Source organism: Lepidochelys olivacea (assembly GCF_965140295.1).
Source record: "Lepidochelys olivacea isolate rLepOli2 genome assembly, chromosome: 6".
Taxonomy (NCBI): domain Eukaryota; kingdom Metazoa; phylum Chordata; order Testudines; family Cheloniidae; genus Lepidochelys; species Lepidochelys olivacea.
In genome coordinates, this window is record NC_140416.1 from 48,295,604 (window position 1) to 48,316,394 (window position 20,791).

At 43.3% G+C, this 20,791-nt stretch overlaps 1 protein-coding gene across 3 annotated transcripts in view; it reads left to right on the top strand.

Moving 5' to 3' along the window:
* TRIM44 (tripartite motif containing 44) overlaps positions 1–20,791 on the top strand; it is a 104,932-nt gene that overhangs the window by 5,394 nt on the left and 78,747 nt on the right. For all 3 annotated transcript variants that reach the window (XR_014712018.1, XM_084630763.1, XM_084630762.1), the window contains exon 2: positions 7,225–7,302. Coding sequence is in view for 2 of the 3 variants with exons in the window: in XM_084630763.1 (XP_084486889.1) it covers positions 7,225–7,302 (78 nt within the window). In the remaining variant the exon portion in view is untranslated. The remainder of the gene's footprint in view (positions 1–7,224; positions 7,303–20,791) is intronic.

The window sequence follows — 20,791 nt, forward strand, 5'->3', positions numbered from 1 at the left end:
CCTTGCGGCCACACAGGAATGGACCAAATGGTGAACGAGTGGTATGGCAGATTGTTCAGCTAAGCATTGAAGAAGAAGAAGAAGCAGCACCACCTGTTTAGCAGCCTTACCATCTCCTACACAGAATCTCTTGTCTGTCTGTCGGCCTTGTGTTACCCATAATGCTTCCCCAGAGCTCTGTCCACCCTCCGGCACTTCACCCAGAACACTTAAATCTTGTTACAGTATATCTGAAAGGGGAAACCTTTGCATGAGAACAGTCGGGTCCTTTTGTTGAAAAGGACAGTTCTATCTCCGCAGCCATGTGGAAGAAAGGCAATTGGTAGTCTTGATGCCTGTATTCACTTTATTTAAAATTCAGTTTTAATTATTTTAAAACTCCAATGAGTGCGTCTATAGCTGTCCTAATGTTTACCACATCTATCAGAGAAGCAGCCTTTTTCTTTTTAGCTTTTATACTTGTGGATTTTTATTTCAAATTGCATGCTACAGTAGCATTCAAAAGTGTGACATTTACAACTGACTCCGCCACAAGTTGAATAAAACCCATACTGAATCATTCAGGGGCACACTGATGTAATTCATATGTTGATCACCTTTTTCCAAAAATTACAAAAAGAAACAAGGAGAGAGGAAATATTTCATTAAAATGTGTCCCTGCAAACAAATCTATAAAGCTTTACCAAGTAGCAAGACATTTCAGTCATGTTTCAGAGTAGCAGCCGTGTTAGTCTGTATCTGCAAAACGAACAGGAGTACTTGTGGCACCTTAGAGACTAACAAATTTATTAGAGCATAAGCTTTCGTAGGCTACAGCTCACTTCATTGGATGCATAGAATGGAACACAGAGTAAGAAGATATACATACAGATAAGTTGGAAGTTGCCATACAAACTGTGAGAGGCTAATGTTGGTTACAAGACTGCTCCTGTTTAGGAAAAGATGCAGGGGCCGCCCCCGCTGAAGTCCATGACTTCACTAGCAGTGGAGTCAGGCATCAAATCCAGAAAGTAGTGTGGAGGTGGGGCTTCTTTGTACCGTGCGATGACAGCAGCCAATAGAAAACGATCACCTGGATAGCCACAGTCTGATAAAAAGAGGCTCTTGGAAGTTTAGAGAGTTTTTTGCTCCATCTGGAGACTTTTCAAGGTCCAGATGGTGACTTCCACTGAATGGTGGTTGCAACACTGACCACAGTCAGTGAGAGGTTGAGCACAGAGGTAGAGCACAGAGGTAGAGCACAGCCCCTGGAGGTTGCCATAACTTAGGCTTTTAGCCACCTGAGCCCTGACCCCGTCTCTTCTTGGGCAGCATAGAATCGCACCCCTGGCACATGTTTTCCTGTTTTAAATTTTTTTTATCCCAAAGTTCACAGACTAAATTAACTCATACACTCCTGGTTCATATTTACCCACAACTAACCATGTTGCTCCCATCTCTATTACAGATAAAGATACTAGGTGCAATTTTAATTTCCTTAGAGCACTGTTTCTTGAAATGAACTAGCAATTTCTTGTTGTTAATCCTGCTTTTTACTGAGTTCCTAGCAGGGTGTCTATATCTAACTTCACCTGCTATAGAAGTTCTGTCCTGCAGGATACTGAGTGCTCTGGACTCAGTGAAATCAGTGAGCATTGAGATTTCTCTGTACCCTTATTTGTGAAATGGTAGGCCTGCAGTACTAAGGATGTAATCGATCTGCTTCAGTCGGGTGGGTGGAGGGATAAAGTTGGTTAGGTTTTTGCAAACTTCAAATTGCTGGCTGTACTCCTGTATCCACAGTGGAGAGAGAATCTTTAATGGGTAAGAAACATTTTTAGCAGTGGCTTGGATTGTCCTAGTTTTAGAATGTGTGTTCAGACTCAACTCTCCTTTCCAAAAGAGCATGCTCCAAATAATGGCATCGATACCTTGTGAACAGGTGAGAATAACCAGCCCTGTATGACTTTCAAAAAGTCATACTCTGATAGCTTATTTATCCAAAATATTTTGGATGATGTTTTAATGCTATGGAAGAGCCACATGGCAAGTGAAACGAAAGACTCAGGAAATGTCCCAAGCTGATCCTAGTCTCTGAACTAGGATCATAGGAGCTACTGTGGAGGATCTAGAGCACAGAAGTTTACATCAGATGGAACATGCTCACATCTCTCTGCTTTGACATTTAATGTCTTTTGAGAGGAGAAATGCTCTTGTTTTCTGTCTCTGGGTGTGTGATAAGGATCATTGGGATTGTCATAAATATAAAGGGAAGGGTAAACCCCTTTGAAATCCCTCCTGGCCAGGGGAAAGCTCCTCTCACCTGTAAAGGGTTAAGAAGCTAAAGGTAACCTCGCTGGCACCTGACCAAAATGACCAATGAGGAGACAAGATACTTTCAAAAGCTGGGAGGAGGGAGAGAAACAAAGGGTCTGTGTGTCTGTCTATATGGTGGTTTTCTGCCGGGGATAGACCAGGAATGGAGTCTTAGAACTTTTAGTAAGTAATCTAGCTAGGTACGTGTTAGATTATGATTTCTTTAAATGGCTGAGAAAAGAACTGTGCTGAATAGAATAACTATTTCTGTCTGTGTATCTTTTTTGTAACTTAAGGTTTTTCCTAGAGGGGTTCTCTGTTTTTGAATCTAATTACCCAGTAAGGTATCTACCATCCTGATTTTTCAGGGGGGATTTCTTTATTTCCATTTACTACTATTTTTATTAAGTCTTCTTGTAAGAAAACTGAATGCTTTTTTCATTGTTCTCGGATCCAAGGGTTTAGGTCTGTGGTCACCAATGCAAATTGGTGAGACTTTTTATCCAACATTTCCCAGAAAAGGGGGGTGCAAGTGTTGGGAGGATTGTTCATTGTTCTTAAGATCCAAGGGTCTGGGTCTGTAGTCACCTAGGAAATTGGTGAGGCTTTTTACCAAACCTTGTCCAAGAAGTGGGGTGCAAGGTTTTGGGAAGTATTTTGTGGGGAAAGACGTGTCCAAACAGCTCTTCCCCAGTAACCAGTATTAGTTTGGTGGTGGTAGCGGCCAATCCAAGGACAAAGGGTGGAATATTTTGTACCTTGGGGAAGTTTTGACCTAAGCTGGTAAAGATAAGCTTAGGAGGTTTTTCATGCAGGACCCCACATCTGTACCCTAGAGTTCAGAGTGGGGGAGGAACCTTGACAGGGATGCTGCTTGCATTGTTTAAATCACTCTGCCTTCTGTCTCGTGTCAGACTAGTCCTTCAGAACACTTGCCATTGGTACCTCATTGGAAAAACTTCTATTTGGAAACAATCCTGCTTATACCATATTTTAATAGTTTATTTGGTTGATTACTTGGAGCACCTGTATACAAATAAGATCTTTGTTGCTTTTGATTTTTGTCTGTTCCTGCTGCTTCTGCCCCCTTTGAAATCCTAATTGTTAAGGGGCTTATTCCTTCACCCACTTCCTTCCCTGGTCCTTCTCGCATGAACAGAGAGCAACAATACCCGAAGTCCAAAGGTGCAAACAATTCGATGTTTATTGGGGTGAACTTCCAGCGAGCATGATTCCAGTTTCCTTCCTTAGTGTCCCTCTTCCCAGCTCTGACACCACAGAGGCTTACCTGTGTCCCTGTTCCCATTTCCCCCTTTAGCTAAACATGATTCCAATTTCCCCACCACCATTCCCTGTTCCCATTTCCCACCTACGCACACACTCACTTCCTGATTGACTGCAGATTGTATAGTAAAACTTGAGAGCCGCTTAGCTATACCTTAACCAATCATTTTCCTGAAATTTAACTAACCAATCCTAACATATTGTAACATGATTATGTAACCAATCATATCCCACCACCTTAATTAGTTTACACCCAGCAAAATTAATTATATAGCAGACAGGAACAATCATAGAACCAGTCAGAGATTATACAGACAAACAATAGCAAAGTGGGAACTCTAGTGACAAAACAATACAGAAGTGAGGATTTCACATCCCAGCTATTGATAAGTGAGTTCTTGCCAGACAGGATGCTATCCGACGAAGTGAGCTGTAGCTCACGAAAGCTCATGCTCAAATAAATTGGTTAGTCTCTAAGGTGCCACAAGTACTCCTTTTCTTTTAGCGAATACAGACTAACATGGCTGCTACTCTGAAACCCATCAAACTAAGTTTCCTTTTACATCTTCTAGGCACTTCCCTTTCTCTGGAGGCAATAGGCATTATCAGGACAGGATTATATTCCTAACAGCCCAATAGCACCTTCTTTCAATGTGACTAGTTTGGAATATGAGGATGTAACCGGTCGCTTCCCAGCTTATGGCTGCCTCTGTTGCTTAGCCAAAGGCCTTAGCCTAAGAACAGGGCCTCAGACTGTCACAGTAAGAGAAGGACCTTACACTGGCAGACAGTGATTTTGATTCTTTCTTTTATACCTAGCTAAGTGATAAGAATACACCTAAATTCTTAGAGTCTAGGCCTTTACAGACATGCCTGAATATCTATATCCTAACACTAATCTGAACGTGTGATGTCATAATTGATTGCTCAAGGAACAGAGGATACTATGCCTGGAAACTGACTGGGGCTATATGAAAACCTTAATTAGGTAGGCTTCAATGAGGAATGAGCAATAGAAGCAGATGACATTGTGAACACAGTATTTCTGTTTTGATGCAGCTGTCCCAAGTAATACTTCCTTTTTTTTTTTTAAAGGAAGACATCGGAAACATTCACTATAAGCAGAATCATCCTGAAATGGAGGGGTGCATTTTGGGCTAAGGGACAGACCATGATGGATAGAATGGGAGCAGTTCAGAGCGGCTCCTCAGCAGCAATTACTGAAGAAATCCTGGCTGATTCACCCAGGATACTTTCAGGAAGCAAAAGTTACATCACTGTTGCCATACTTTTTGAAAGAAGCCATTGCCCTTTGCAGAGGCCCAGCCTTCAGCTAAATCACTCCAGCCCTTGCCTCATCTTTTCCCATTTTAGAGCATTATCAAACCTCAGGAGCAACAGATGGGGTTTGAGAACTGGAGGATTGGGATTGTGGCTAGCCCTTGCATAAAACTGCACTGTTCCTAGGCTAGGGATTGAACTGGGGGGAGGAAGGAGTGCTATCCTCCCAAACACTGCCCACAAACCAAGCCTTGTCCATTTTGAGGCAGAGTGCAAAACGAAATAGACTAACCCTCCCCTCCACCCCAGTCCCATTTTCAGCTATTCTGGGTTTGGCTCAGTGATGTTTGCATATGTCTTTCCATTGTACAGAAGGAGCAGTGGGAACAGCACCCCACAGGACATGGCCACATTGGGTTTGTCTACACTGCAGCTGGGAGTGAGCCTCCCAACCCAGGAAGACAGATTTATGCTGGCAGGGCTCAAAGTAGTGCATTGAAAGTATCAGTGTGGACACTATGGCTCTGGTGGAAACTTGGGCTAGCTGCATGAGCTCAGATCCAGGGAGTCAGTTATGGCACCCGAGCTGCAACGTCTCGCTGCTATTTTTGCACTCTAGCTCAAGCCCTGTTAGCATAAGTCCATCCAGAGATGGCTGATACCCGCTAATGGGTGTGGAGGGGTAGGAGGCACAATTTAAAGGTCCCCTCCAACAGCTTGAGTCATGCGTCCCCCTCTTCCCTCAGTGGCCTCTCCCTGCAGCTTTCAGGTGTTTGCTGCTACTTCTCCCCGTGAAGCTAAAGCAACGGCCCCTCCCTGTAGCCCCCAGCTGTTTGCTGGTGCCTCTCCCTGTGGTTGCAGCTTGCCAGCTGCAGGAGCTGCTGCCCAAGGAGGAGGCCTGGCTGGCAAATGCTGGCATAAATCTGTGGGGGGGCACATGTCCCCCCCCCCCCACGCATCACCTCTGAGTCCATCTACCCAGGCTGGAAGGCTCTCTCCCAGCTGCAGTGTAGACAAACCCAGTGTGGCCCAACTACAATATGGCTCTTCCTTGGGGGGGTTGGACCACACCCCCAATCATGGTTGGACTCAGTTGCTTTGTTGGCTCTTGCTTGTGGGGCTCTTGGTTACTGCCTGTGCTGTTTTTCCTGTGTGCTTTGGGGGTACTGCTTCTGCCCCCGCAAGCAGGCAGTAAGAATTGTTGGCACTGTATTTCTGACTAGCAGTGGTGTCTGTCAGCTGGAGGTATCAGAGGCTCTAGGTTGTGGTGTGTCTGTCTGTCTCTCTCTTTTTCTCTTGGCTTTTGAGCCCAGTCATGTATTTGTATTTCGTGCCAGGGCCTCTCTGACCAGTGGTGCTGGTGACAACACAGGGTGGTCGCTGAGGAGACGAGGAAAAATTCAAAATGGCAACTGGCAACAAAAAGCCCTGGCTTGCTGTGCAACTACAAGCATTTCTTGCACTGGAGTTGTGGGTAGCCTCTGCAGAGATGGACAATGAGGCTTACTTGCTTTCTTTTATCCCTTCTGTGCTGGTATAATAGAATGTTTTCCATGAGGTGTCAGTATTCTGATAGCTGCTGTAGATAGGTCTGACCCATGTCTTGGAGAAAACTGCCTTAAGATTGCTGTTTAACTCTTGTATTTGTCACTGCGATCATTCTCTGCAAAAAGTAAAATTACACTTATTTGAGAGGAACAGTTGAAGCAAAGGAAATTAATATTCCAGGGATTCCATAAGTGCCTATCACTTCACTTCTCTCTCCTGAAGTATGAACTCTTGATTGCTTCCTTAATTAGTTCTTTCCTTTTTTAATCTCTCTCTCTGCTCCGATTTATAAATGGATATACAAAAAGTGCAAGATTAAATTATCAGGCAGCCAGTGCCCATAATAGAATATAAATGTTACATGGACCCAGGCCACCCATTCTTGCAGATCCTTAGTAAGAGCCTTATCCTGTAAAGTGCTGAGTTCCTCCTGCAAGTTACTGAGCTATTTGCTTTAATACTTATTGAGAGGCAATGAGCATCTTCTAGGATTGGACCCTAATTCAGTGAACATGGGTGCAGCTGAGCCACGAGACGAAGCAATGAATGAGTCGGCCTGTGCAATTGCATTTAATTTTCATTCCAATAGTTTTCCCAGCTCACTTGGTGGCTTTTTTTTTTCTTCCCCTTGTGCCTTTTGCCTGAACAAAAATAGTCCTAGAAGAGAAGGGAAATGTATTCATGGGCTCACTGCAACATGGCTGATAGAATTAGCTGAAAAATTGCTGCCTCCCATTGTCCTGTGAAAATCCTTGTTGTGCTTGGTAGAGTTAAAACGAGTACTGTTTAGTGACCTCTGTCCTCCCTTCCTTGTAGAATAGAGAACCCGTTGACCTGAAGGTGGCCATGCTGGAGATGGTGGAAAGGTTAAAGTTCAAGTGTGCAGACCCTAAAGTAAGTTACTGAAATGAATGTTTGTTTGAATGCGCGCGCTCTCTCTTTCGCCTGTCATTCTCCTTGAGCTAAGTGCAGTATATTGTTAATGACTATCTGAATCGTACATTGAGATCTAATTAAGCATGTCAATCAAAACACAGAAAGCAGACTTCTGATATGTCATATGTTTTCCCCTTCTATTTTATGACTTTGAACATACAATCATTAATTGTTTTCCCTCAACTGCAGACAAGTGTGTTGTTAATTTCCTTTGCAGTAGCACTTACCTTAGAGGCCCACACCCACTCTAAAATCAGTGTAGCTAAACGAACTGTGAAAGGTCCACAACAAGCTGTACTGTTGCTAAGGTGGCACCAGAGAAACATGATCTATTGGGGAAACTAGGACAACAGTCTTCCTTCTGTCATCCAAGTGGAGATGATAACCAAGAGAATGTGCTAAGGCTCCACGTGACAAGGAATCTTGTCAGAAGATGTAAAGGTGACAATCTTCCTGCGAAAACAGACCTCCTGGAAAGAGAAGGGAAGGTATAACCTTTCAAGTGTATGTATTCCAGTGCAGAGTCGGGGAGTGGACTAAGAACTACCTACTGGTATACAGTGTTATTAACATGGACTCCCACTTGCTAGCCAAAACACTGCAATGGAAGTGGCATCTGCAAAGCTTCATTTGAAGGCCTGGGAGCGGTGGTCAGAAGGGGAAGCCACAAACGGGAATTATCATTGACAAACAACTCAGCAGGAGAGAGGAAAGAGGGCTTCTACTTCTCAACATTGTGGAAAGTATAAGGCATACTACATCAGCAAAATTGAGACTAAAGTGGTTTATACAAGTGCTGGGAGCTATTCTCCTCTTGGAGGTGGTTTTATTACAGTGCTGGAGCCGCGACTACACAGCCACGGATGCCACAGCAGCGCTTTAACGTCAGCTGTGTAGACATACCCTTAGACCAGCTATCAGGAAAAACTTCCAAGCGGCAAGATCTATTAGATTATGGAGGAGTCTCCTAAGGGAAGTTGCAGCAAGTCCCATTGCTTGATGTACTGAAAACACAATGGGACAAAATAGTAGCATAACAAAGGAGCCGTAATATATAGAGTATAGTAGAACCAGTCAGTTACCAACACTAGAGTTACAAACTTGCCAGTCAATCACACACCTCATTTGGAACCAGAAGTACACAATCAGACAGAAGCAGAGACCCAAAAAAAAAAAAGGGGAGGCAGCGGGGAATAAAGCACAGTACTGAGTTAAATGTAAACTACTAAAAATATAAAGGGAGAGCAGCATTTTTGTTCTGCATAGTAAGATTTCAAAGCTGTATTAAGTCAATGTTCAGTTGTAAACTTCTGAAAGAACCATAACATTTTGTTCAGCATTACGAACATTTCAGAGTTACAAACAACCTCCATTCCCAAGATGTTTGTAACTCTGAGGTTCTACTGTAGGTGACTGGGTAGATCTTCCTTATCTCTTATCCTGTGCACTTATATTCTCTTGAAGTTTCCTGATTGTTTCCATATTTCCCTGCAGTTGCTAAATCATGTATTTACTTATTTGTAAGTACTTCCAGGGTTTGCATAGTGTATGGTAATTGTATTCTGCTTGCTTCACACTAAGGGGTGTTCAGTACTGGAATTCCAAAATGAGCTGGAGGAAAGTTGTGATCAAATGGACACTGAGTATACCGTACAAGATCATGGACTGTAATGTAAAAAATTTTCTACTAACACCCAAATCTCACGTTAACTGGGCTTTGGTACAGTAGCTGGGGTGGCTGACTGCCCCCGTCCATTGTGGCCAATATCTATTTTTCCTTCTATAATAGACTATTTTCTGACCTGAGATTTTTTTTTTTTTTTTCCCCTGCTGTAATTCTCCTGGAACATCTGCTTGAACCAGAAACAAACGGCTGTTCATTCTCTGGATACTGCGTCGTTGCCTGAATGCTCTGGCCCAGAAATCATCCAGCGTTTTGTTCCTGTAGCGTTTTTTCCCTGTAGCACTACAAGACTTGATTAATCCAAATGTTGAAGTCCCGCAGGCACTGTAGTTATTTTTAGCTTTAGAGCTCTGCAAAAGGTGAATGAAGATTTATGATTTCATCTAATATAAATCTAGAAGCTCTTCCCTTCCCTGCTAGGACTTGGATGGATTCCAGCAACCTCCTCCCCTCTCTTAAATAGCCTTTTATTTCTTTAATTATAAAGTTGAGAAGGGCCAGTGACTCCTTCAAGGTCCTAAGGTGCATGGATGAAATAGGTACAACATATAATGTTAGGAATTTCTGCGTATGGCTGCTTTCTTTTGGTGATTATAAATTGGCGTTTGCAAAAACCCATTTATTTTGTGCATTGGTTCGATGTCTTGGGAGTGGGAGGAAGAGGAGGCTGGAGTGGTGAGAGAGACTGGTTAGGCTAGTGATGAACCTTAAAAAGTTTGGAGATCCATTTTGGACGCTTACCTAAAGTTCTAAGGATCACTTATTTGAATATCTCCTTAAGAATGGCCTCCATCTTTATGCCACCTTTCCATTTCCCTATGTACTTCATCTTTTACAGTTGGCTTTCAGAGACGCTGACTCTTATTCTGAGGGGATAAACCTTAGAACAGGGGTCGGCAACCTTTCAGAAGTGGTGTGCCGAGTCTTCATTTATTCACCTTAATTTAAGGTTTTGCGTGCCAGTAATTCATTTTAATGTTTTTTAGAAGATCTGTCTTTATAAGTCTATATATTATATAACTAAACTATTGTCATATGTAAAGTAAACAAGGTTTTCAAAATGTTTAAGAAGCTTCATTTAAAATTAAATTTAAAATACTGATCTTATGCCGCCGGCCTGCTCAGCCCGCTGCCAGCCTGGGGTTCCGTTCACTTAGGCCGGCAGCAGGCTGGGCGGGGCCTGCGGCCAGGACCCTGGCTGGCAAGGGGCTGGCAGCCAGAACCCCAGACCAGCAGCGGGTTGAGAGGAGCTGGCAGCCGGGACCCCAGACTGTGTGGGCAGGGCCAGGACCCCAGACTGGCAGCGGGCTCAGCTATACAGAGTGGGTACCTACCTTCTCCCTGGTTCTAGCCCATTCTCTTCCTCTCTCTGCACTGAGCACAGGGCTGGGGGTGGAGGAGCAGGCTGGAGGTTGGGGTGTAGGGTCTGGCCAGGAGCTAGAATCAGGGAGGGGGCTCTGTGTTGTGGCGGGAGGTTTGGATGTGGAGTGCTTACCTGGGCAGCTCCCATTTGGTGCGAGGGGTGCAGATGAGAATGTAGGGAGAGGGGTAGGAGCTCCCGTTTGGAGCTCAGGGTCAGAGTGGGGAATGTGGGAGGTGCAGGGGTCAGGGCAGAGGGCTGGGGCTGTGGGCTAGGGTCCTGGGGTTGCTCCCAGCCCCTTGCCCAGAGCGGCTCACGGCAGGGGGCTGGAGGGGATATGCCCTGATTCCACTCCACGGCCCCTTCCCCCCCCCCCCACTCTTCTCCGCCTCCTCCCTGGAGCAGCGCGAGCGCTACGGCTCCACTCCTCCCCCTCCCTCGGCTCCACTCCTCCCCCTCCCTCGCAAGGGCCATCAGCTGATGGGCAGCAGGGAGGGAGCGGAGGAGGGGCAGGAACTCGGCATGCTCAGGGAAGAGGCGGGGGAGGGGGGAGCTTGCCTGCCCTGCAGCAGCAGCTGGCAGGACCAAGCTTCTTCACCCTGCCCCTGCGGGGGCGGAGAAGACTGGGCTGGGGCAGGCAGGATTTTTAATGGCTCGCTGCTGCCTGCTGGGGTCCCAGCCTGGGTTCGGCAGCGGCCTGAGCGGGGCCAGTGGTTGGGACCCAGCAGGCAGCAGCATGCCATTAAAAATTGGCTTGTGTGTCATCTTTGGCACGCATGCCATAGGTTGCCGACCCCTGCCTTAGAACATAAGAATGGCCATATTGGGTCAAACAAATGGTCCATCTAGCCCAGTATCCCATCGTCTGACAGCAGCCAATACCAGATGCTCAAAGGGAATGAACAGAACAGGGCAACCATCAAACGATCCATCCCCTGTCATCCAGGGTGTCCTTAGGCAGCCAGATGCCTAGGGACACCCTGACTATTTTGTCTAATAGCTATTGATGGACCCATCCTCCATGAACTTATCTAATTCTTTTTTGAACCCAGCTATAGTTTTGGCCTTCACAACATCCCCAAGCAACAAAGTTGACTGTGCATTATGTGAATTAGTACTTCCTTATGTTTTGTTTTAAACATGCTGCCTATAAATGTCATTGGGTGACTTTGTTCTGTTTGGCTCTTGTGTTATGTGAAGAGGTAAATAACACTTTCTCCACCCCAGTCCTGATTGTATATACCTCTGTCATGCCCTCCCACACCCCCTTCGTCATCTCTTTTCTAAGCTGAACAGTCCCCATGTTTTTAATCTCTCCCATGTTTTTAATGTCCCATGCTCTTCATCATTTTGTTGCCCATCTCTGTGCCTTTTCCAGGTCTAATGTACCTTTTTTGAGATGGAGCGACCAGAACTGCACGCAGTATTCAAGGTTTGAGTGTACCATAGATTTATATAGTGGCATTACTGTCTTCTTATCAACCCATTTCCTAATGGTTACTAACATTGTTCGCTTTTTTGACTGCTGCTGCACATCGAGTGGATGTTTTCAGAGAACTCTCCACAATGACTCCAAGATCTCTCTCTTGATGGTAACTGCTAATTTAGATGCCATCATTTTATATGTGTAGTTGGGATTGTTTTCTAATGTGCATTACTTTGCATTTATCAACATTGAATTTCATCTGCCGTTGTGTTGCCCAGTCACGCAGTTTTGTGAGATCCCTTTGTAACTCTTCACAGTCTGCTTTGAGCTTAAATATCTTGACTAATTTTTGTATCCTTTGCAAACTATGCCACCTTACTGTTTACCCTTTTTTCCAGATCATTTTTGACTATGTTGAACAGCACTTGTCCCAGTATAGATTCTTGGGGGACCCCGTTATTTACCTCTCTCCTTTCTGAAAACTGACAATTTGTTCCTACTCTTAGTTTCCTGCCTTTTAAACAGTTATTGATCCAGGAGAGGATCTTCCCTCTTATCGCATAACTGCCTACTCCACTTAAAGAAAAGGAGTACTTGTGTGCGGCACCTTAGACACTAACAAATTTATTTGAGCATAAGCTTTCGTGAGCTACAGCTCACTTCATTGGATGCAACTCCACTTAAGAGCCTTAAAGACCTTGTCAAGGATGTTATGAAAGTCCAACTTCACTATATCCAGTGGATCACCCTTGTCCGCATGTTTGTTGACACCCCCTCACCCCAAAGAATTGATGTGGCATGATTTCCCTTTACAAAAGCCATGTTGACTCGTCCCAAACAGATTGTGTTCATCTATTTGTCTGATAATTCTATTCTTTGCTATAGTTTCAACCAATTTGCCTGGTACAGATGTTAGGCTTACTGGCCTCTAATTGCCAGGATTGCCTCTGGAGCCTTTTATAAAAATTGGCATCACATAAGCTATCCTCCGAACATCTGGTACAGAGGCTGATTTAAGTGATAGGTTACATACCATAGTTAGTAGTTATGCAATTGTATATTTGAGTTGCTTCAGAACTCTTGAATACCATCTAGTCTTGGTGGCATATTACAGTTTAATATATCTGTTTGTTCCAAAATCTCCTTGATTGGCACCTCAATCTGGGACAGTTCTTCAGATATGTCACCTAAAAAGACTGGCCTAGGTGTGGGAATCTCCCTAACATCCTCTACAGTGAAAATCAAATGCAAAGAATTTATTTATCTTGTCCACTATGGCCTTGTCTTCCTTGAGTGATCCTTTATCAGCTTGAGAATCCATGGCCCCACTGACCGGCTGTCTGCTTTTGATGTACTTAAAATTGTTTTTGCTACTAGGTTTTTGCTAGTTGCTCTTCAAATTCTTTTTTGGCCTTCCTAATAATACTTTTACATTTGACTTGCCAGAGTTTATACTTTTTTCTATTTTCCTCCATAGGATTTGACTCTTAATTTTTAAAGGATGCTTTTTTGCTTCTGCATTTTTCTAGTTACCTTACTATATATAAATATATATTTAATTTGAGGCTCTATAATAGTGTTTTTTAAAAGTTTCCATGCAGCTTGCAGACCTTTAACGCCTGTGACTGTTTCTTTTAATTTTTTTGTAACTAGTTTCCTCATTTTTGTGTACTACTTTTTGAAGTGAAATGTTACTAGGGTGGGCTTCTTTGCCATTTTCCCCCTTACAAGGATGCTAAATTTAAGTATATTATGGTCGCTATTACTGAGCAGTTCAGCTATATACACCTCTTGGCTTAGATACTATGTTCCACTTAGTACTAAATCAAGAATTGTCTCTCCCCTTGTGGGTTCCAGGACCAGCTGTTCCAAGAAACAGTCATTAATGGTGTCTAGAAACGTTAAATCTGCATCCTGCCCTGAGGTGACATGTACCCAGTCAATATGAGGGTAGTTGAAATCAGCCATTATTATTGAGTTTTCTATGTTTAAAGCCTCTCTAATTTCCCTTAGCATTTCACTTTCACCATCACAGTCCTAGTCCAGTTGTCAGTAGTATATTTCTATTGCTATACTCTTGTTATTCAAGTATGGAATTTCTATCCATAGAGATTCTGTGTATAGTTTGATTCATTTAAGAGTTTTGCTATATTTGGCTCTGTGCTTTCTTTCACATATATAGTGCCATTCCACCACCAGCACGACCTACTCTGTCATTCCTATATATTTTGTACTCTGGTATTACCATATCCCATTGATTATCATTGTTCCACAAAGTTTCTGTGATGCCTATTATATCAATATCCTCATTTAATACCAGGCACTCAAGTTAACCCATTTTAGTATTTAAATTTTTACCATTTGTATACAAGCACTTTTTAGTTGTCTGCCCTCCAAATGATGTCATTGAATGGGACTCTTTTTCATTTGACCGTTTCTCTTCAGTTCCTCCCTGTACTCTATCAACTTCTATCCTCTCCTCTTTGCTAGGATATAGAAAATCCCTGATAATAGATCCTCCACTATAGGATGCATCTGTGTGAACTGTGTGCTACTCCATACCTGTCGGCTTTCCCCCAGCCCTTAGTTTAAAAACACCTCTACGACCTTTTAAATTTTACATGCCAGCATTCTGGTTCTGTTTTGTGGTTTAGGTGGAGCCCATCCTTCCTGTCTAGGCTCCTCCTTTCCCAAAAGGTTCCCCAGTTCCTAATAAATCTAAAACTCTCCTTTCTACACCATTGTCTCATCTATGTTTTGAGACTCTGCAGTTCTGCCTGTCTAACTGGCCCTATATGTGGAACTGGAAGCATTTCAGAGAATGTTACCATGGAGGTCTTGGGTTTTAATCTCTTACATAGCCGCCTAAATTTGGACTCCAGCACTCCTCTCCTACTTTTCCCAATATCATCAGTACCTACATGTATCATAACCACCCGTTCTTCCCCAGCGCTGCACATAAGTCTGTCTAGTTGTCTGGAGAGATCTACAACCCTTGCATCCAGCAGACAGTTTCCTTGGAGAAGAATGATTTGGTGTGGAGCCTTTGGAACTTGTTTGTTAGCCTTCAGGCCCACCTTTGCTTCTTGTCTGTGAAGCGATGTATGTTGGCTGTATAACAGCAATGTAGGCAGGTTAACTTTTCTGTTTGTGTATTTAACGGGTTTGTCAAAGGTGCCTAGAGAATTGGATGAGGCCATTGTATGATTGTATAATAAAAGAAATCCAAACAAAGAATGAATAAAAGACCCAGACTAAAATTGTAAAGTTCTTCTAAAATGCTGGCCATAAATACAAGCAACAGCTTCATGGCTTTGTGACCCGACACATGCTCAGCAGCTCATTGGCCAGCCTGGTTAACAACCTTTCTGGAGCCAGCACAAAAAGGCAGCAACAGTCCCCAGACTTGTCTAAAAGGGAAATAGTTGCAGGATGTACCTTTTGTTTGGTAGGGAAGGAGAAGCAGGAAGGGGAGAAGGTTAAATGGCCTTTTTTAAATGTCAACTTTATTTTTTAAAGCCGTGAAGAGTTCTTCGTCACCTCTTCTGTTTTATTGTTACTGACAGAGAAGCGTGGGCTTTAAACAGTTCAATACAACTAAAATATTGCCTCTTCATCTAAAGTTTTAGCAAGTAGTTTTCAGAAACGGTCTCTGCCAAATGGTGATTCATTTGCCTGAACACCTGATTATGAGGCAAATTCCATTTTTGACGAGCAGAGCAGAGCTGTCAGACTCTTTTTCCCTATAGGAAACTACATTTCATGTTTCTAGTGCCAGATGATATGTGACGTTTAATTTAAGTCCCTTGCTACCTACTTATAAAACTTTATTGTAATAATAGTGACAAAGCAGCTGAGTGTTGCATTTGACAGTTGTCTTCCCTTTGCCTAGTTCATCCGCCTGTTCAGTTTGGGCTGAGATGCTTTGCTTGCATTAAAAAAAAGGCTTAACCCTACATTTTTACGAATTAAGAAGATCTGACTTGTAGATAACGATCTGACAGTTTTCAGAGTAGCAGCCATGTTAGTCTGTATCCGCAAAAAGAAAAGGAGTACTAGTGGCACCTTAGAGACTAACCAATTTATTTGAGCATAAGCTTTCGTGAGCTACAGCTCACTTCATCGGATGCATTCAGAATCTCATTTAATCTCTGGGATCATTCACTGGTTCACTTGTTATATGCCGGGCAAATGTATACAATGCAAAAGGAAAAAGGGGTAGGGGATAATGGCATCATAGGGAAGGGTCCTGTAGTTAGTTCATACAATTGCTAATTTCCCACTGGAGTAATGCAGATTTCATTGATCCGTAATTGAAATCCCCACAGAGGAAAGGGCACTAATAATATTGACAACCCTGTTACCATGAACAGGAAAAGCTGTTGTGTTTTTTTTTGTTTGTTTGTTTTTTAAGTTTATTGATGGTATTGGCATTGGTGTGACCCTGTCAGATTCTGCAGGCTAAACTGGGTCATGCCAGTTCAGTCTCTGAATGGGAGACCTCCCAGGAAGCAAGGTTAATGATTCACTGAGTGGAGTGTCTCCTCCTTGATCAGTGCAGAACTCATGCCCCAGTGTGGCACTGGTGGGTGTTTTCCCTCAAGTGAGATATAAAACAAGCTTTGACCACCAGTGGTCATGAATTTGGTAAGGGAAGAGGTGGTGATAATCGTGGTGTTCTGGCTAAATTCCGGATGGTATAAATCACTTTTTGCCTATCAAAATTACTACCCCCCCCCTTTCCCCAGTGCCGCTATTGGATAGTGTGTTCCCAAAGCATGGTCCTCTTATCAGTCTTTGATAGTGGGAGTTGTATAAGTACCTTACCATTTGAGCACCTCACAATCTGTAATGTATATATTTATCCTCATAACACCTCTCTGTGGTAGAGAAGAACTACTATCCCATTATATGGATGGGGAAAACTGAGGCACAGAGAACAAAGCAACTTGCCCAAGGTCTCTCAGCATGTCTGTGGCAGAGCAGGGCGTTGAACTCTAGTCTTCTAGTCACCGACTTCTATGGAAACAGAATTAGAACCTTAATTTGATGGAAGTTGCAACATAAATGTAAATTTATTGTTGGGGTAACTTTGGACTCCAAGCATAGGGTGTGGCAAACTGTAAGGCTGCAAGTGGATTGATCACTTGTAACTGGCATTTGGTAGCTAGTCCATCCCCCCTCTTCAAACAACTAGAGAAATGAGGTAGTGTCATCATACATTCAGCAGTCAGAGGTGGCAGTTGCTGGGTGAATGGCAGACTTGCATGTAACTGTGGGGTCCCTGGCTACTAGTTCTGTTCTAGGAAAGCATTCTTCCACCATTTGTAAGTTCACCCTCAGTGCTGCAAAAAAAACCTTAGAATGTGTACTGTCCAAATGAATTGTCCCAGTGCCGGGAAAAGTGGAGAGCAATGGACAACCAAGCAATCTCCACTGTCTGATTGGTTCTACTGTGAAGTGCACATAGCAAGCCCAGCTTTTGGCAGAGATGCAAACAATGAGGCCTGCTCTGTTTTTCTCTGAGCCCTCATCAAACTGCTGCAGCGATTTTACTGAGATGTCTCTTGCAACGAATGTTTAATCCTGATTTTTACTAGGAAAGGAAAATGTAATAATGAGAGTCCATAAGGTAGCAATCTCCCCACAGATGCCCTTGCTGTATGTGCATCCTGCATGTTGCCACAGGTGAGACTCCAGCCTGACCATTAAGTATGTAGATTTGCTCCTTTACTAGGTGAACTAATAGGGGCTGTACTAAGGTTGTGTCATAACTGTCTTTGGCTTGGTCTATACTAGACATTTTTTTTCCCCTGCCTTACAAATTTCCCACTATTGTGCTACCACGAATGCTGTACCACTTGTGTTAGCTGGGGCGCGAGGGTGGGTGGGGGAGAAGGATGTGAATGATGCTTCCGATCAAGAAGTTACATTTGCAGTCTTGCACCAGAACTAGAAAGCGCTTGGGTGGGGAAACCAAGGGGCTGACGTTTCAACTGTCTTTCACTTTGAAATAAGTGGACTCGTTTGGGTGGGGAATGAATCCCCTTTTGTCTCTGTAAACCGAATGAAATATGTTCTACATCAGTTTTAAATATAGTGCCTGCCTGAACAAAGAGCCTCCACAAACCTTTTGTGTCACTTTCAACCACCCACTTCCTATGTGATTACTCCTAGAGCGGAATTGTTTCTCTAGGTTTTGAGAGGAGTGGGTAGGAGAATTGCAGAAATCCAATAACATTAGACAGCCATGATTCTTGGAGTGGATTGGGGCTATGTCTGTAGTGCTTTGTGCTGCCTATTCCTAAGATGGTTAAAGTATTATTTAGAGACCCCTTATACGAACACACAGAAAGGGAGGACAAATCCACTGAAGCAACGTGATTCTTCTAATGCGTTGCTGTATTTTTTCCTCATGGAAACTTATTGCCTCATAACATTCTAAACAAATGGCTATATTCTAGAAACAATAAAATGTTGGCTGAATGTCCATTACTAATCAGCTCTTTCTTAGGTTTTGTTAAATCAGGGCAGTTGCTGTACATTTACACTGGCAAACTGACCTCACACTCCTGATGACTAGCCATCAAAAGGCAAATGCACAGTGTACTAATGAGCTGCTAAGCTATTGTCAGAGCCATCATTTTTAATGGGGACTAAACTGCACTGTAAACAGATGAAGTAGGATGTCTGTGAAAGACTGTTCCGGAAATTGCTTGAATTGGTTTTTAGTCATGAGTGGAGATTCCAGTTTTAATTGGAGGGTAGGTTGACTGCGTTTTGCTTTTTTGGAGTGTCTGGTTCAGAAACTGAATGTCTATCCAGTAGGAGCTGTCGCCTAAACTAGCAGATGAAATAATGGTGTAAATGACTACTCGAGGTGAAAGACAGTGAAGAATAAAGCTCTGTGTGTCTGGAGACATGGATCCAACTCCCTGTTCTACAACAGACTTGGTTTGACTTTGGGCAAGGCGTAGGCTACACCTATGCTACAGACCTCTGGTGGCGGCATGTAATGTACATGTATATGCCATAGTGAAACGCAGGCTGTGTCCACACTTTGTGTGTGTGTGTAGCTACACGTGTCAGTGAAGGGTTCTGGCAGAGGTGAGGCAGTGGAAAAAGGCTTCAGCGGGGGGAGCTGCCAGAGTCTTTCCCTACTGCTGGAGCCTTTTCCAGCTGTAGGAAAGACTCGGGCAATGAGGAGGCAGCAGGGACACTACACGGCTAAAAAGCAGTGTAGATGGGAAGGCATGGTTTGGGTTACTAGTAGGTTTGCCCGCCCTCCAGGATTGTCCTGGAGTCTCCAGGAATTAAAGATTAATCTGTAATTAAAGATTATGTACTGTGATAAAATCTCCAGGAATTTGTCCAGCCAAAGTTGGGAACCCTAGCTACTAGAGAGTTGTGTAGATAGGGCCCTTCGTTTTCAGTTTTTATTATTTAATTTTTCCTGGGTATTTATCAGTGTTTATTACCACCACCACCACCACAACAGGTGAAAATCGGTGCAAAAACCTGTTAATTTTTCTGGGTAAATATCAGGGTTTATTTTGGTGGCTGGAAAGACAGGAGAAATAAGTATTCGGTAGATTGATGAACGGAACTCAAAGCATTTAAGTGGTTGGCTGCAGAACTAAAACGGAACTCAAAACACAATGCCACCTCTGAGTTTGAGAAAACAATACATCTCTAATCCCCAAATAAAACTTTTTTCATTTGAATAAACAGTTTACTGTTGTAGACTTAGAACTATTAACCTATAAATATTTACATTTAATAATTGGGCCACACCATTTGCAGCGCATACGCTCACTTCATACTTCTCTCCTATTTGTTTTTTTAAGACTTGAATACTTCCTTGTGTTCTGAAATGTATTCTGATACAGGTTTTCATTTTCTTCCCATTTAATGTGTCAAATCTTTAAACAGTTATCTGCTAACAGCTTGAAATGTGTATGTGGTGGTTGTGAGATTCATCAATATGTTCAGATGCGTACGCACTTCAGAGCTTGCATACGTGCCTGTTTCTTTATTGCATGTATCTTCTAGACTAATATATAGCCTTACTTCAACAGACCGCTTTGCATATACACCCAACTTAATGTATTATCGTAATACATATATCTCATGCAACGTATTGTATTGTCCTAATAAAACAAGTTGTTTTTTATATATTTAAATGATACAAAAGTAGGGTGAAAATCAGAAAAAAATGGATAATATTTTTTGTAAAAACCTGGGAATTTTTCAATAAAAATAGGTTTAAACTGAAAACAAAGGGGCTTACATATAGGGTTGCCGATTTTGTAATATATTAAAAACTGCACACTCCTCCCTTGCCCCGCCCCTTCCTCTGAGTTCCCACCCCCCGTTTGCTCCTTTTTCACTCTACCCCCATCGCTCGCTGCTCTTCCCCCTGCAGAGCCCGGTCTGGGAGCTGCAGCTGCCCGATGCAGGTAGGAGGCGGCTCCAGCTGAGTGGGGCTGGCGTGGGTAATGACTAGGTGTCTCCCCCCGCCTGCTGTAAATGGACTTTGGGTGTCCAGTCAGTAGATCTGACAGATCTGACTGGACACCAACAAGTCCCCCTTTCGACCAGTCTTTCTGGTCGAAAACAGGACACCTGGCCACCCTAGGACCTTGCAAAACTCACATACATACCCATACCCTTTGGGCCTGTTCAACTAAGCTGTATGGCCCAGGTGTCATGGTCTACACAACTATTCTGTGCTGGGGGGCTATGCATGTACATATTCTCTATACTGCCAAAAAAAGCATGCAGTATAGACATACCCTTAGGCTCCGTACCTCGGTTTCGCGAGGCTCATCCCTATTGCAGTGCTGGCGTACAAAGGAAGTATGGCTATTGTACTAGTCCTCCGGCAGTCTTGTGATTGCTCTTTCAACTGCTCTGTTTAAGGTCTTCTGCAATCCTGATTTATTATATTGCAGGTTCTGTAACTTTTTATGTGTTT